This window comes from Bombus fervidus, chromosome 5, assembly GCF_041682495.2.
Source record: "Bombus fervidus isolate BK054 chromosome 5, iyBomFerv1, whole genome shotgun sequence".
NCBI classification, from domain to species: Eukaryota; Metazoa; Arthropoda; class Insecta; order Hymenoptera; family Apidae; genus Bombus; species Bombus fervidus.
The window spans coordinates 9,396,206-9,409,173 of NC_091521.1; the positions used below are offsets into that span (position 1 = coordinate 9,396,206).

Sequence of the window (12,968 nt, forward strand, 5' to 3'; positions counted from 1 at the left end):
AGCATTACTTTTTCGTAAGCTGAACGTACATCGGAGTATTTTTCTGGTATATCTATTCTACAAATTTTATCCATTGTTTCCGTTAAATCCATAGTTGCTTCGCGTTCACCGTCATCTCTCTCGAAAGCCGCATGTACACTTACAAAAATTTATTCTTCACTTTTTTTCCAACCGTGTTCTTGCACACGGAAAAATATCTACCAGTTAAGTTTACGCTGGGATCTACCGGAAACCCTATACAGAGTCGTGTACGTTTGTAACCCCCGACCGGTACCGGGGATACGGCCGGTAGACGAAAGATACAATTGTGTACAAACGAGAAGAGAATTTATGAAATGGCGCACACCGTGTAAGCACAACGCCGCGTTGTCGGTTAATATAAAAAGGATCATTTTATCCGATGTATTTCACTCGCAATCCGCTCTATCCGGCGACTAACCTTTTTCTCCTGATAAAACAAGCGAAACAAGTAAATTTTTCGCTATACAAGTCGCTAAAAAATAGATGCTCCATCTATACTGTGACTCATAACAAATGATTTATAAAACCATTTCAGTATTGCCAATTCTTCGATTCCTATATGTGTATAAAGTATAAGGTATAATACGATAAGATCTGATAAGAAGTGTTCAAAATCGAACAATAACACTTATTGGATATGGAGAGGTATCCATACATTACCAACAATGTTACAATTTCATTTTATGTGTCTGGTATCTTGACTTCAATGTTTGTTTTTTTGGTTCTATACTTATAAAACGAGAATAACCTAGTTTTCCAGTGAAATAATCATTTTCCTTTACAGAGAGACGTAATGTATCTTTCCCTGGAGAAAAAATTACATTATTTTTCAGTACGATTTCAAACATAGTACGTTTCGTTACCTTATTACGTTACCACCAGAGGACGATATAAAAGTTGAAGGTCTCTAGATGATTTTATACTTACGAAACACAGTATACATTTACACATATTCGTCTGCGACTTTCGAACCAAAAATTTCCAAAAGTTATTAAAATACATATACCCGTGAACATCTATAGAAATTTCTAAGAAAACGCAAGTATATTTTCTCTATGAAAAATTTTGACGCGTACCCCTGCCATCAATTTTCACGATACCTTTGTCGACCGCGCTACATTCTTCCAATGCTTTATATACAGTTGAGAATTTACATGCTTAACGTCAATTCATCTTGCTTGACACTACATACGCGTAGCTTTGGCTGTTGTCGATACACTTGCTCTCGAAGAATAAAACTCTCTTTCGCCTTATCCTTGTGTATACCGGTTCTCCTTTTTACATCGACATCCCGCGTAAATGCTTGGTGAAGTTTGCCGAAGATCCGGCCTGGTTACATATGCACGTAGGTAAAAAGGAGCGTTTTCTATGTCTATGGAATAACACGAACGATTTTCCTATCCGCAAGCTGGAGAAACACGCGGCACGTGGACGCTTTACAGACGCATGGAATCCTTCAGCAATTTTAGACTTCTTTTAATAAAAAAGAGACATGTGGGAGGGGGTTGTGTCTCTACTTCAGCCTTGAAATTCCGCTTCCTTTTCTACAATCGAACTATCGATCTAACCCTTCTTAACCAGATACGGTGGCTCGGAAACAATTGAAACACTTGTAGACATCTATGAATATTCTATGTGCGTGGCACGAAACATTTTAAAATTTCATTAGCAGACGTTACTAAAGTGTTTAAACAGTCATTTGTTCACATTATATTAATAAGCCTTGATACTCAATGGGATTATCTTTTATTAATACTTATTGCACGTTCGAGATAGCTATTCATGCTGTATGCTAATTTTTTTTATTGAATATATGTTCGTAATAAATATCTTGTAACTTCTATATACATTTTCAGATCAGTTTCAAAGTTTAGTAATATAATCATAGCAATCGCGTCACATTATCGTGCTAATGAAATATCAAAATGTTTTATACACATAAAGTTTTCCATAATAGGTGTTCAAATATTTTCGAGAGTCACTGTATATTCGAATTTCCGTATTCTGCGAAACATTTTGCATGAAACGAAAGCTCTTGATTGTTGATACAACTTATACGTTGGCAAGCGGAAAATATTCGAGCAAACGCGCCGAAAGGTACATAAAAAAATATTGCGTTTTTTGGGATACCTTTCAAACCTTGTCTCACGGTCCATTCCATATTGTAACAATTCTTCATTTGGTATAACCATTACGCGATAATTGGCGCAACTTTCAATGTGATTTATAATTACGCTTTTGTTTCGTTTAATTATCTTTTGTTCGTTAGTTTCTATGTTCTATATCTAGTATTATACAGGATTTTAAGTAACTTTATCATTTGGTATATTCGCTTCCCTGTTAAAATTGAAGAAATATTTATAGCATAAATTGCAAATATTAGTGAGATCTTACAGTATTTGTAAAAACCGCTTTATTTCGCGCTTGACAGTAACGATATATAGATTGATTGGAAATTTTTTTGAAGGCGAAAATTGGAAATACATGTAAATATATACTGCTTGGCAGGAAGAAATATTATACTAATGAACGTAGAAAATGATGTTTTTTTAAACGAAATATAATTTCGTACTAAAATACTGAAACTTAATATTAAAATTAGCGATTAAAAGATATTAGAATGATAAAGGGAGAAGATATTTTGAACGTAACAAAATTTTAATTTAAGAAAAATGATAGGCCTTTTATAAACAAATATATATTTCCCCTACATTTCGCTATCCAAAAGCGAAAGTGTAAAATCAACGTTAGATATTAGACGCAGAATCCCGTATTCTTCTTAAACAAAATGTATTTCCATGTATAGAAGCTTGAAATAATTTCAATCACTTTAACATCTTTTATTAGTAAGTTTTACGTTGTATTTAAAAATTTGTAGTTCTGAGTTACTTATCGCCGGCTATTTCTAACACATCTGTATAACATTTGTAATTATCTCTTATAACATTTGTAACAGATCCCTTAATCAGGTCCTTTAATCGTATACCATGAAATTTTATTCTCACAATTCATCGAGAAATCAAAGTATTTAAATATAAAGTACTATTATAAACTGTAAAACAATTAACACAGATCTTCTCCAATGTATCTAAAATGCAATTTTCAATCAATCCATATAACAAATCAATAACATCACATAAAATATTCCCAGAAATAAATCAAACTAAGACCTAGCTCCCTGTACCACACCAATTAACCTCGATTATTACACATTTCCCAAAATACCTCTCTCTCTCTCTCTCTCTCTCACACACATACACACATTGCACGATATCAACAAACATGTGTGTTATTGTACGCGCGTGTTCCTCTCGTGAATACCTTATACCGCGAATATTTTCGCATGGAAGCATGGTTACGACGAGAAACGAAGGTAGGTGGCATTTTTCTGTGCTACGTGGGACACGCAAGAGAGAAGAGGGAAAGGAAAAGTTAGGAGTCTGGCGAGCGCCACTTGACTAGTCCCTTCGCATCAAAATCATAGCATCCATCTCCGGTCCTTCACCTGGTCTACGGACAATGGTTCAATAAACACGATAGAATGACGTAGAGCGCGGCATGACACGCATCTTTAGGTGGAATAATGGCAGGACATTCGATCGTGTCTGTCCTCCCTCATCGAAGGACGAAATAGAATGATGTAGTGCTTGAACACAATTTCTACAGTAGTTCATAAAAGTATTCGATAAATTGTAGAATCCTTTTATGAATACGTGTGAATTATGTGTGTTGTACGAAACGTTTCGAAATTTTATTAGTACCATAATGAGACAGTCTGTCGTAATTATATTGGGAAAGTTGGGAACAAATGAAAAAATTTACATAGAAGATACAAGATAATTAGTGTAAATATATGTTTTGCAAAGTCCACAAAAGTATTTAAATAGACAATTATCCATTTTATTAACAAGCTTCGACATCTAGTTACCATCTTTAACACTCATTATGTGTCGAAGGTGACTATTCATGCTATATACTAATTTTTAACTAAATATCTGTTTATAGCAAATGTATTGTAACTTCTACATATATTTTGTAAATTGGTTTCATTCTCACTATAATAATGACATTCGTGTCTTAATATAGTGCTAATGAAATTTCAAATCGTTTTACACAATGCATACAACATATTTATAAAAGGTTTCTATAAGTGTTCAAATATTTTCCTGTACCACTATACCTTGTTTGGAACCTTATATTTCGCCAATCAGGCTCTCTATGTCTCGTCGTCAATTACGTGTTCTTTTCGCAACGTTCGTGATGGAAACCGGAATAGAATATCTGTGACAGGGATCCTTTGAAGCGGAAACGCGATACGCAAGCAAAAGATTTTCACTTCAAAGCCACTCTCGACCTTGTCCTCGAACGATCAATTGGTTGTTCGTTACTTATCGGACGCGGAATTTGTTTGAGCATTTGTCGATCGAACACGAATTACATCATAACTGTCTTTTCATTACGAGGAGCTCGTGCGTGTGTTAAGGCTGTTGTCCATTTAATAGCACGGTATGTGATATTACACTAATCTTGATGTACTTACATTCATATTATATATAGGTTAAATGTAATCCTTAACTATAAGGGTATAGCGGTTTTATTTATTCGAACGAAATTTGATCTAGTGGGAATTGGAGGAAAAATGAATTATTACTATAGGAACGACAAATTATAAATGGGAAATACTATATCAATTATGATGTTGCCTAATGAGCTGGGATAAATGGTGTTTGACTGTACAAACTACTGATCTTTGAAATTCTGAATTTTTATTTCGTGATTACAATCTAACGAGGAATTTATGAATGACAAAAATATGGATATCTGCAGTTCAGGACTAAACTGACTTTAATTGCAGACTTTTATGTATCCAATAACTTCTTCTAATATTATTTTCACTTTCATCAAATGATAATAAAATTCTCATAAACTTCTATCGCTTTTTCTATCGATTCTATATATTATACTCTTCTTTACAAAATGGTGCTTATCAGTAAATCGCTGATGTAATCCTAATATCGATACATTAAATATAAAAAAAGAAAGAATAGTATCGATACATTGAAAACTGAAAATTACTGATCTCATTCTGTGCTATTAAATTGAATATCAGCCCTTCTCTATGATACTTCGAATCGAGAACCGGTTCACGACGTCGCGTCGTTCTCGAATAAATCGCGATGGTATCATCCGATAAGTCGAGATAAGCGTATCAATAAACCGTGTAGTGTCCTGCATCGTCACGATCTCGATGAACGATTTTTAATCGGGGACATACGACGTAGAATGTAACAATGAAAGCGATGGTATTCGATTCTTCTTTGAACGAAACCGAACCGAATACGCTAAAAAACACGTGATACCAATGCCGATTCAACAATATTATTATTCGGTTTCCCGCCACCGATTCGGTCAGCCCTTAAACTGCTGTCTTTCCCTTTCCTTCTGCTCCTCCTTTTGACTAGTGCGCTGTTTATGGTGCGGCGCCCATGGACTCCCTTTCCGTGGCCTCAGGCGTATCGTGACTATCTCAGGAACAGCTGGAGCATACACAGCATCAGCATCGTCAAATAGATGGCCGTAGGAGCTTCGCTTCCGTTCTCGGAGGTCACTGGAACACACATGCGCATGCACGTTACGCGCAATGTTATTATGTTGTCTTGTCTCGTGGTTTGCGGTTATTGTGTGTACTTGTCATCTAAACTGCTTGTTGTGGGTGTGATGAGTTGACTGAACGGCCTTTTGGATTTCGGGAAATTGAACGGAAACGAACAAGGGTTTAAAATACATTTCACATATTTTGGATTTTGGTCTTCAAATGAAATTTTTAAATTACTACTCCATAATTTTTAAATATCTAGCGTGCTGCTTTTTGCCTTCAACATTATCTTCTGATGAAATATATACAACCTGCACACACTAAAACCATCCACAACGAATGTAAAACTGTACTTTACTGTTAATTCAACTTTGATCAAAATGTCACTACAGACCTTTATGTATTGTTTCCATTAATTTTTTGAAAATAGCGTAGGTTGTATAAAGCTTTACGTGGATCTTCCACGTTACGTTACATGTTTCGTTTTATACTATTTGTTATGTAATCTATTCGTGGAAAATTTTATGATAATATTAATTTAAAACTAAAAACAAATTATTTTGAAGCTTCAAAGACAGACGACAGCGATATATCGTAAAACAATTTATAATATTGTGATTTAAGTTAATTGAACGTTTCCTCTGTTCATTAATTTGTACAATGATTTATATAGCACAATCCGTTTCTAACAAATAGATTTGATGCAAGTCATATTGAATCGAAACTGACAAATGCAGAAGCTGATAGTACGACCGTACTGCGTGTCTATTTGAAAAGCTTGAAACTTAATGAATAGATATTGCGTTCGTCGATAGAAACGGTAATTGGTGGATTTTCATGTCGATAGAACTACTGTGTGTTATCGACTACGAACGCGATGCATACGAAAATCAAATATGTACTAGGCATTCCACTGGTATCATCAGAGGCTGACGATGAAATGATCAATGGAGAGACACATAGGATGATGACATTTCAAACTTGCCATATCTAATTCCTTTAAGCGTATTCGTGAACAGCTCAGATTATGCATACCGAACTACTGCTATATTGATTTTAAACTACCCCTAAATCGATTGTAGAATAAATTTCTACGACAAAATAATTGCCTTAAGAAATATATATTAATGATATATAAGTAAATAGACATTAGTCATAAGTTTGAAAAGATTAATAATATAATAATAATGAAAAATTAATGAAAATGGTGATAAAATATCAGATATTAAATAAATATTAATAAAATAGAATAGAAAATAATGAAAGATTAATAATATATATTATATAAATATTTCTTTGCCAGTAGTTGCGAAATACAAACTAATTTTATAAATTACAAGCTAACTGATTATTCCTTTTGACGTAAAATCAAAGAATCTGAAGTTTATAATCCACAACCTGTCAATTATCTCAGTTCACTATTATTAGTCAATAAATTATTCTGCAGAAGAATCCGGGTCATAATTTCTTAAACTACCATACTTAACATGCACAATAGAAACGAAAATGTGGAATATGATAAATTATTTTTCAGTTCAACAGTCATGAAATAATTCACCAAGCAATAAAGATAGTTCAAATAACGAATTCGAGGTTCCAGTTAAACGAAATAAAACTTGCTATTGCTAAAGGATACGCCAATAGATCGATCGAAAATAATCACGCGAAAGCACTAATGTACATTAAAGTGCAAGAGAATCTGTGTATGTAATGCAGAGTTTGTCATCGAGCCTCATCAGATCAGGCCATTAACGTCGCGCTCTCCTTTCTTCTCCTTTTCGTTTCTCGTTTTTTCCCGTTGCTCGCGTTGGTTTGCATTATCATATGCTAATGGTTACAGGAGATTATCCAAAAAGCATTTTCTACAAATTTCTGTTCGGTTCGAAGTTCGGTAATGTGATTAAACCACATCGGAATATTGAAATGTAATAAACGGTGGTAGCCGAAGTAGAAAGCGTCGCGGAGGACGAGCATTAAACGGAATGCCAATAGATTTTCTTTCCTTGGCCGCTTTGTGCCCGAAGGCCGAGGGAAAAGTCAATTTCGTAAAAACAATTCTGTAGACCACGGAGTAATACGTACGAGTCAACGAACACGATGGCAGCCTGCGAATAGAGCCGGTGTGAACGAAATGAAATTACCGCGACTGCAGAAGCCGAACGAATTCCTGTAACGTCGGTGCCGGGGATTTGATGGGAAAGGGACCCGAAAGGAACGAGCTCGACTGCTTTCGAATTAGACGCTAACCCGCTTTCTTTCTTAACGTATCAATCTTCTTCCTAATGGATACCTTTTTACGTTACTTGAACGGATTCGAGAAACGTGTTCGATCCGAACGTAAATACATTGCGTTTAATAAGGAAACGAATTACGAACAAGGTCTTTACATTGTTAATACTAAGACTTTTCTTGTTACCGACGCATATGGTGTGTCGTTTTTATTCGTTTGAGCAGTGTTACTAATGCGATTATTGCGTTCTTCTTTTTGTGTATTTCAACGAAAGACTTAAAAAGATAGAAATAAATGAGGATCACGCGAGAAGAATACGATGAATCTATTTTTGTTTAATTTTCTGGCTTAGAAGATGTATTTTAATATAGAGTAGTTGAAGGAAGAAAATAATTTGATGGATTCGAAGGTATAAGATTCTTAAAAATAAAACCCATTATGTTTTATAATATTAGTCTAGTTATGTTATGTTAATTTAACTTTATTAATATTAGTCTACATATATAACTAATGTTATTAATATTCTGCAAATGCCCGAAAAAGTAATACAAACATATATTTAAACCCGAAATCAAATGAAAAGCAGATTTCATATGGAATTGGTTGAGAAATATATTGAATTTTAAAACCTCTCCTTTCTAAAACGCTATATGCGTCAAAAATGAATGTGTTAATCGATATTCAAGTGTAGAATCAAATATATACTCTTAGTTACATGTATTATAACACTCTCAAAGTTAGAAGTGTCATTATGAAATTGATAAAGATTTAAAAATTTAATGCCTCGTATGAAACCTTAAATTATAATGAATGGTAATCTTAATGAATGAATAGATGTCTTAAACTATAATGAATGAAGGAGTAACTTAGATTATAACGAACGACTATAATGAATCGTTGCATGAATGCGAAATTTTGATCGATTAATCGTTTCTGCGATAATCTAGTTCAGTTACCATGTTTTGTATGAGATCACCAGGTGTTCTAGTATTTATGAACGAGTGTATACAAGAGTCAGGAAATTAACCTTGACAACATATTTCAAAGTGATTGAAATCCGCGATCCGTGTTCTATCCTATATAAATATCCCATATATGAACGTGATTTTCAGGAATAAATTGGGAGATTAGTCTTGCAAGATTTCATGCGTATCAGCAACTCTTAATTAACGAACACATATGCATATGTTTGTTAAATAATTGATGTTACCGCTTATGCATGTTTACTGCTTTAACGATTTATGAGGAAATTATATACATAAAATTTGTTTGATAAACAGTCGAGCGAATCATTCCCAAGCTTGCCATTATTTTTAAAACGCGATAGAAATACCAATATTTGCTGGGAAATTTGGGAATACTATAAATTGCGCTGAAGTTGGTAAAATATGAAAATTTTCACAGGTTGCGAAAGTTTCAAGATTACAGAAGTTATAATTTGTACGAAAGACTTTAAAAATACTCTTTCTTCCACAATAGTTAACGCAATATGCCATCTAAATTTAAATTTGTTTCCTTAAAAGGTGGCTGATAGGTTGAGTATGTAGGTGTGTAACGTCGAAACGCTAACGAGTATTTTTAAACTAATTTTCCAAATATTGTATATGTTTTGTAGAAACTTGCTACACAGGAACATGTAAGAAAATTAGGCAAGGACGTAACACCGACGTTTAATCTAGGAAATCCGCCTATAATCTTAAATTCTGGTCTTACGTCTGTCCTTTTCATGAATTCATAATCCTGTTAAGGAGTGGCCAGAAACTCTAAATGCTAGTAAATTTAATTAAATTCTGAAAGCTATTCATTCATAGGTAATCGAAGCAGAAGATGTTAAATTAAAAAGCGTAAACAATCGACATCTAGTGTGTCAAAATACTAAATAAGTTAAATAAATAATGCAAAAAATATTTTACAACAAGACGTTAATAAAAATATTAATTTCTTAATTAATAATTTTAAAAAATGTTAATCAGTATTATCGAATTCTGCTTTCCAGCTAAATTACACGAAAGTACGTATCTTTGCATTGTATGATAAAAAAAAAGTATTAAGAAATAAAAGTAATGCGTTCAAGTATAAGCAAAAATTACAGGTTTTCCTCTTTCCTTTTAACAGCAGTATACTGTACCATGCTTTGAATATATCCGTACGTGTAGATGGTAATGCAATGAAATAATGAATTTTACATTTCTGTGAGTATTAAAAATTTACATGTCATGCATGAACATTCATTTTAAGCTTTTGAACAGTATATAAAAATAAATTATTCCACTATTATGAAGAGTTCCAAGGGTTTAAAGTGTTCGTTTCCGGAAATATAACACATTGTTGGTTAAAATTTCACATTCTTGTTCTAAATGAAACTTCTGAAATAAGAAAATAGTAGAAAAAAGAAAAAGGTGTCCCGTATATTTTAAACGTTCCATTACATTAACAACAAAAATAATTATAAATATCGATCAAATTTCCAAACGGGTCTATCTTATCTACAAGTTTTTAAGTAGAAAATTTCGCTTGTTTACGCAGCTCGGTATCGGAGGTAGAATATTTCCGGCCGCGCCGAGCGTGCAGGAAAAATTTTCAAGGGTAGTCGGTGAAATTGTCGGGGTAACGTATAAAAATGCAATGTACATGTGAAAGCAGCTTGCAAGATTGCTCTATGGGTTTCCGGTAAGAGCTTTTCAGTGGAATTCAAGTGACCGTGCGTTTTGAGAAGTGCACGAGGCTTAAGTTGCAGGGAAATCCGGGAGAGTTCTTGATATAAAAACTCTCTAGACAACTTCATGACCCGGCATTCTAAAGTTCGTGACACGAGTCCTCGAAAGTTTTACAGAAACGATTTACTTAAAGTATATGGGGTAAAGGACTAAAGGGTTGTTGCTATCGCGTACACGTTCGCGTGTATTGTATGCAAGCTTCCCTGTTCGTACACCTCTCAGAGAAGCGGGTGGAAATCTCGCGAGATATAGATAGTTAAGAAAAAAGGTGGCTTTAGACGGTTGCAATGAAGGTATAACTTTGCAAATTACGTGGGATTAAGGCTGGAATGAGATTCTCAGAATGAACCGGGTCTGCAATTTTACACGCTGCTATGGAACCATCGTAGCGCCAAACGCGCGTTGTCTTATTTCGTATTCACTCTGCGCTTTTCCTTTTGTATAAGCCTTCCTGTTATTCCACTTGAACAGCACCGAATATCGACGGTTTCGTTTTAATAAAACCTTTTAGATTCCTTTATGATGGATAGAAATAGGGAAATATCTATGAATTTGCTGAAATTGCTGCATTATTCTTTACGCATGATAATTGTAGGACATATTTTTGTTGAAATTCGAATTAAAAAATTACGATTATTTATAGCGCTTCAGGGATGATACACGATAGAAATTCAGTCTTAGTACTCGCAGAGATTTTGATGATTTTGACACAGAAAATTTGACTTATTGTCAACTATATGTACAATGTCTGCTTCAATATTATTTATCTCAACTTTGAGATATTTTTCAAACATTGAATATTATTGTCCAATAATCTACAAATATTAAATATCAAATATATGTCCAGAAATTGTCACTTAAGTATATAGATACAAATTACCTCACACGATTCCCTACGAGAGTCATTCATCTTCTATCAAACTTTCGCCAATCAAAACGCATCCAGGATATAAACTTGCGATCGTTAGATCCAGGGACATCAGTCAACGTAACATGAATCGATAAATCGTGTTGATAATTACAATCTATGAAATCGATATATCGCGAATTTACACATTTTCAGTACCTGCACGAAGAAACCCATCCTTCGTTCGATCAATCACGTTCGCATCAAGCTAATAAAAGATCCATCTCGAGGAAAAGAGAAATGCCTCAATTACTCGGGCGACGTGGCCGAACGAGGGAATCCCTATATAGATTTTTCTTCAGGTTGACCGGGCCAAGGATTCCTTCACGTTCGAGTAACCCCTAAAAGTGATTCCTTTCGATATCCCCTAACTCATCGGTCAAAATAATCGACGTGGAGACACTTCCGATAATCACGGACGCTAAGCATCGCCGATCAATCACGCGATAGCGTTCTCAGCCTACGGCTTGTAAGTGGACTGACACGAGCATTTAGACGCCTATCTACGATACGTTGCACTAGGATATTTCCGTATCTATCTGCACGCGGTTGCTTCCCGATGGCCTTTGTTGCATAGCGCGAAGCAATTCTCCAGATAAGCGAACGTGGCCGATATTGTCGTTGCACGATTGTTCGTCGATCGGAGAGCGTTTAGTCGATATGCGTACTATGGCTACCAATTTTATTTACTTGTAGAAACGTTAATGAAGTACAGCTTATTATAACAACGTAGAAGAGCGCGAACTGCCCGGACTTTTGCAATTTTTACTATCTATTTTTATTATTTTTACACTGACTTTAATTGACGATTTTAATTATATAAAACAGATGAAAATAAGAAGCATAATAATTTTCATTATAACGCTGAAAATTAAAATTCCCCGTGAAAATGGATTGATATTTTACAACAAGAATTAACAGACAGATTATTCTTTCGTGAGCTTTTTTTGCGAGATAGTCAAATGTATATGGCTGCAAAATGGCTTGAATAATCAAGTATTCAAAGTCTGATAGCGAATGCCACTCGTCGAGTGCCTCTGTAGGTTGAATAAACTTATCACAAGCCCTTGAAATAAGCATGCGTTCCTGAAGCACGTTATCGTGATACTCGTAGCTCTTTTCAGAGACCATTTGCCATTCGAACGAAGGTAAAAAGCTTTACTCGTATGATACTGCGCATATCGCGTTTTTGAGCATTTTAATTGTTCTGTTATATTTAATAGTGGAAAGGAGTATGTAAAAGTGTTGATTGTTTTGTTTGGTAGAATTAATTTTATTTCCACTTTCGAATTGTTTTTTCAGTTTTCGCGTGTTTTTGATCTAAGTTGCAAATCCTTTTTCTACCTATAGGTACGTTGTATTTTTAATGATTTTTATTTTTACATTATACTAAGTGGATACGATGGTGGGTATGATCGAAGAGACTTACAGAGATTTGACAGAACAAATGTTTTTAATTCGTATAAATTCGAGTTCAAATTTTTCTATATTTCATTT

General features: G+C 34.3%; 1 protein-coding gene across 1 annotated transcript in view; it reads right to left on the reverse strand.

Moving 5' to 3' along the window:
- Positions 1-730: 730 nt before the first annotated feature.
- Positions 731-12,968, reverse strand: part of LOC139987773 (uncharacterized) — a 209,141-nt gene continuing 196,903 nt past the window's right edge. The window contains exon 6 of the mRNA XM_072004401.1: positions 731-5,629. Within this exon, the coding sequence (XP_071860502.1) occupies positions 5,544-5,629 (86 nt within the window). The 3' untranslated portion in view covers positions 731-5,543. The remainder of the gene's footprint in view (positions 5,630-12,968) is intronic.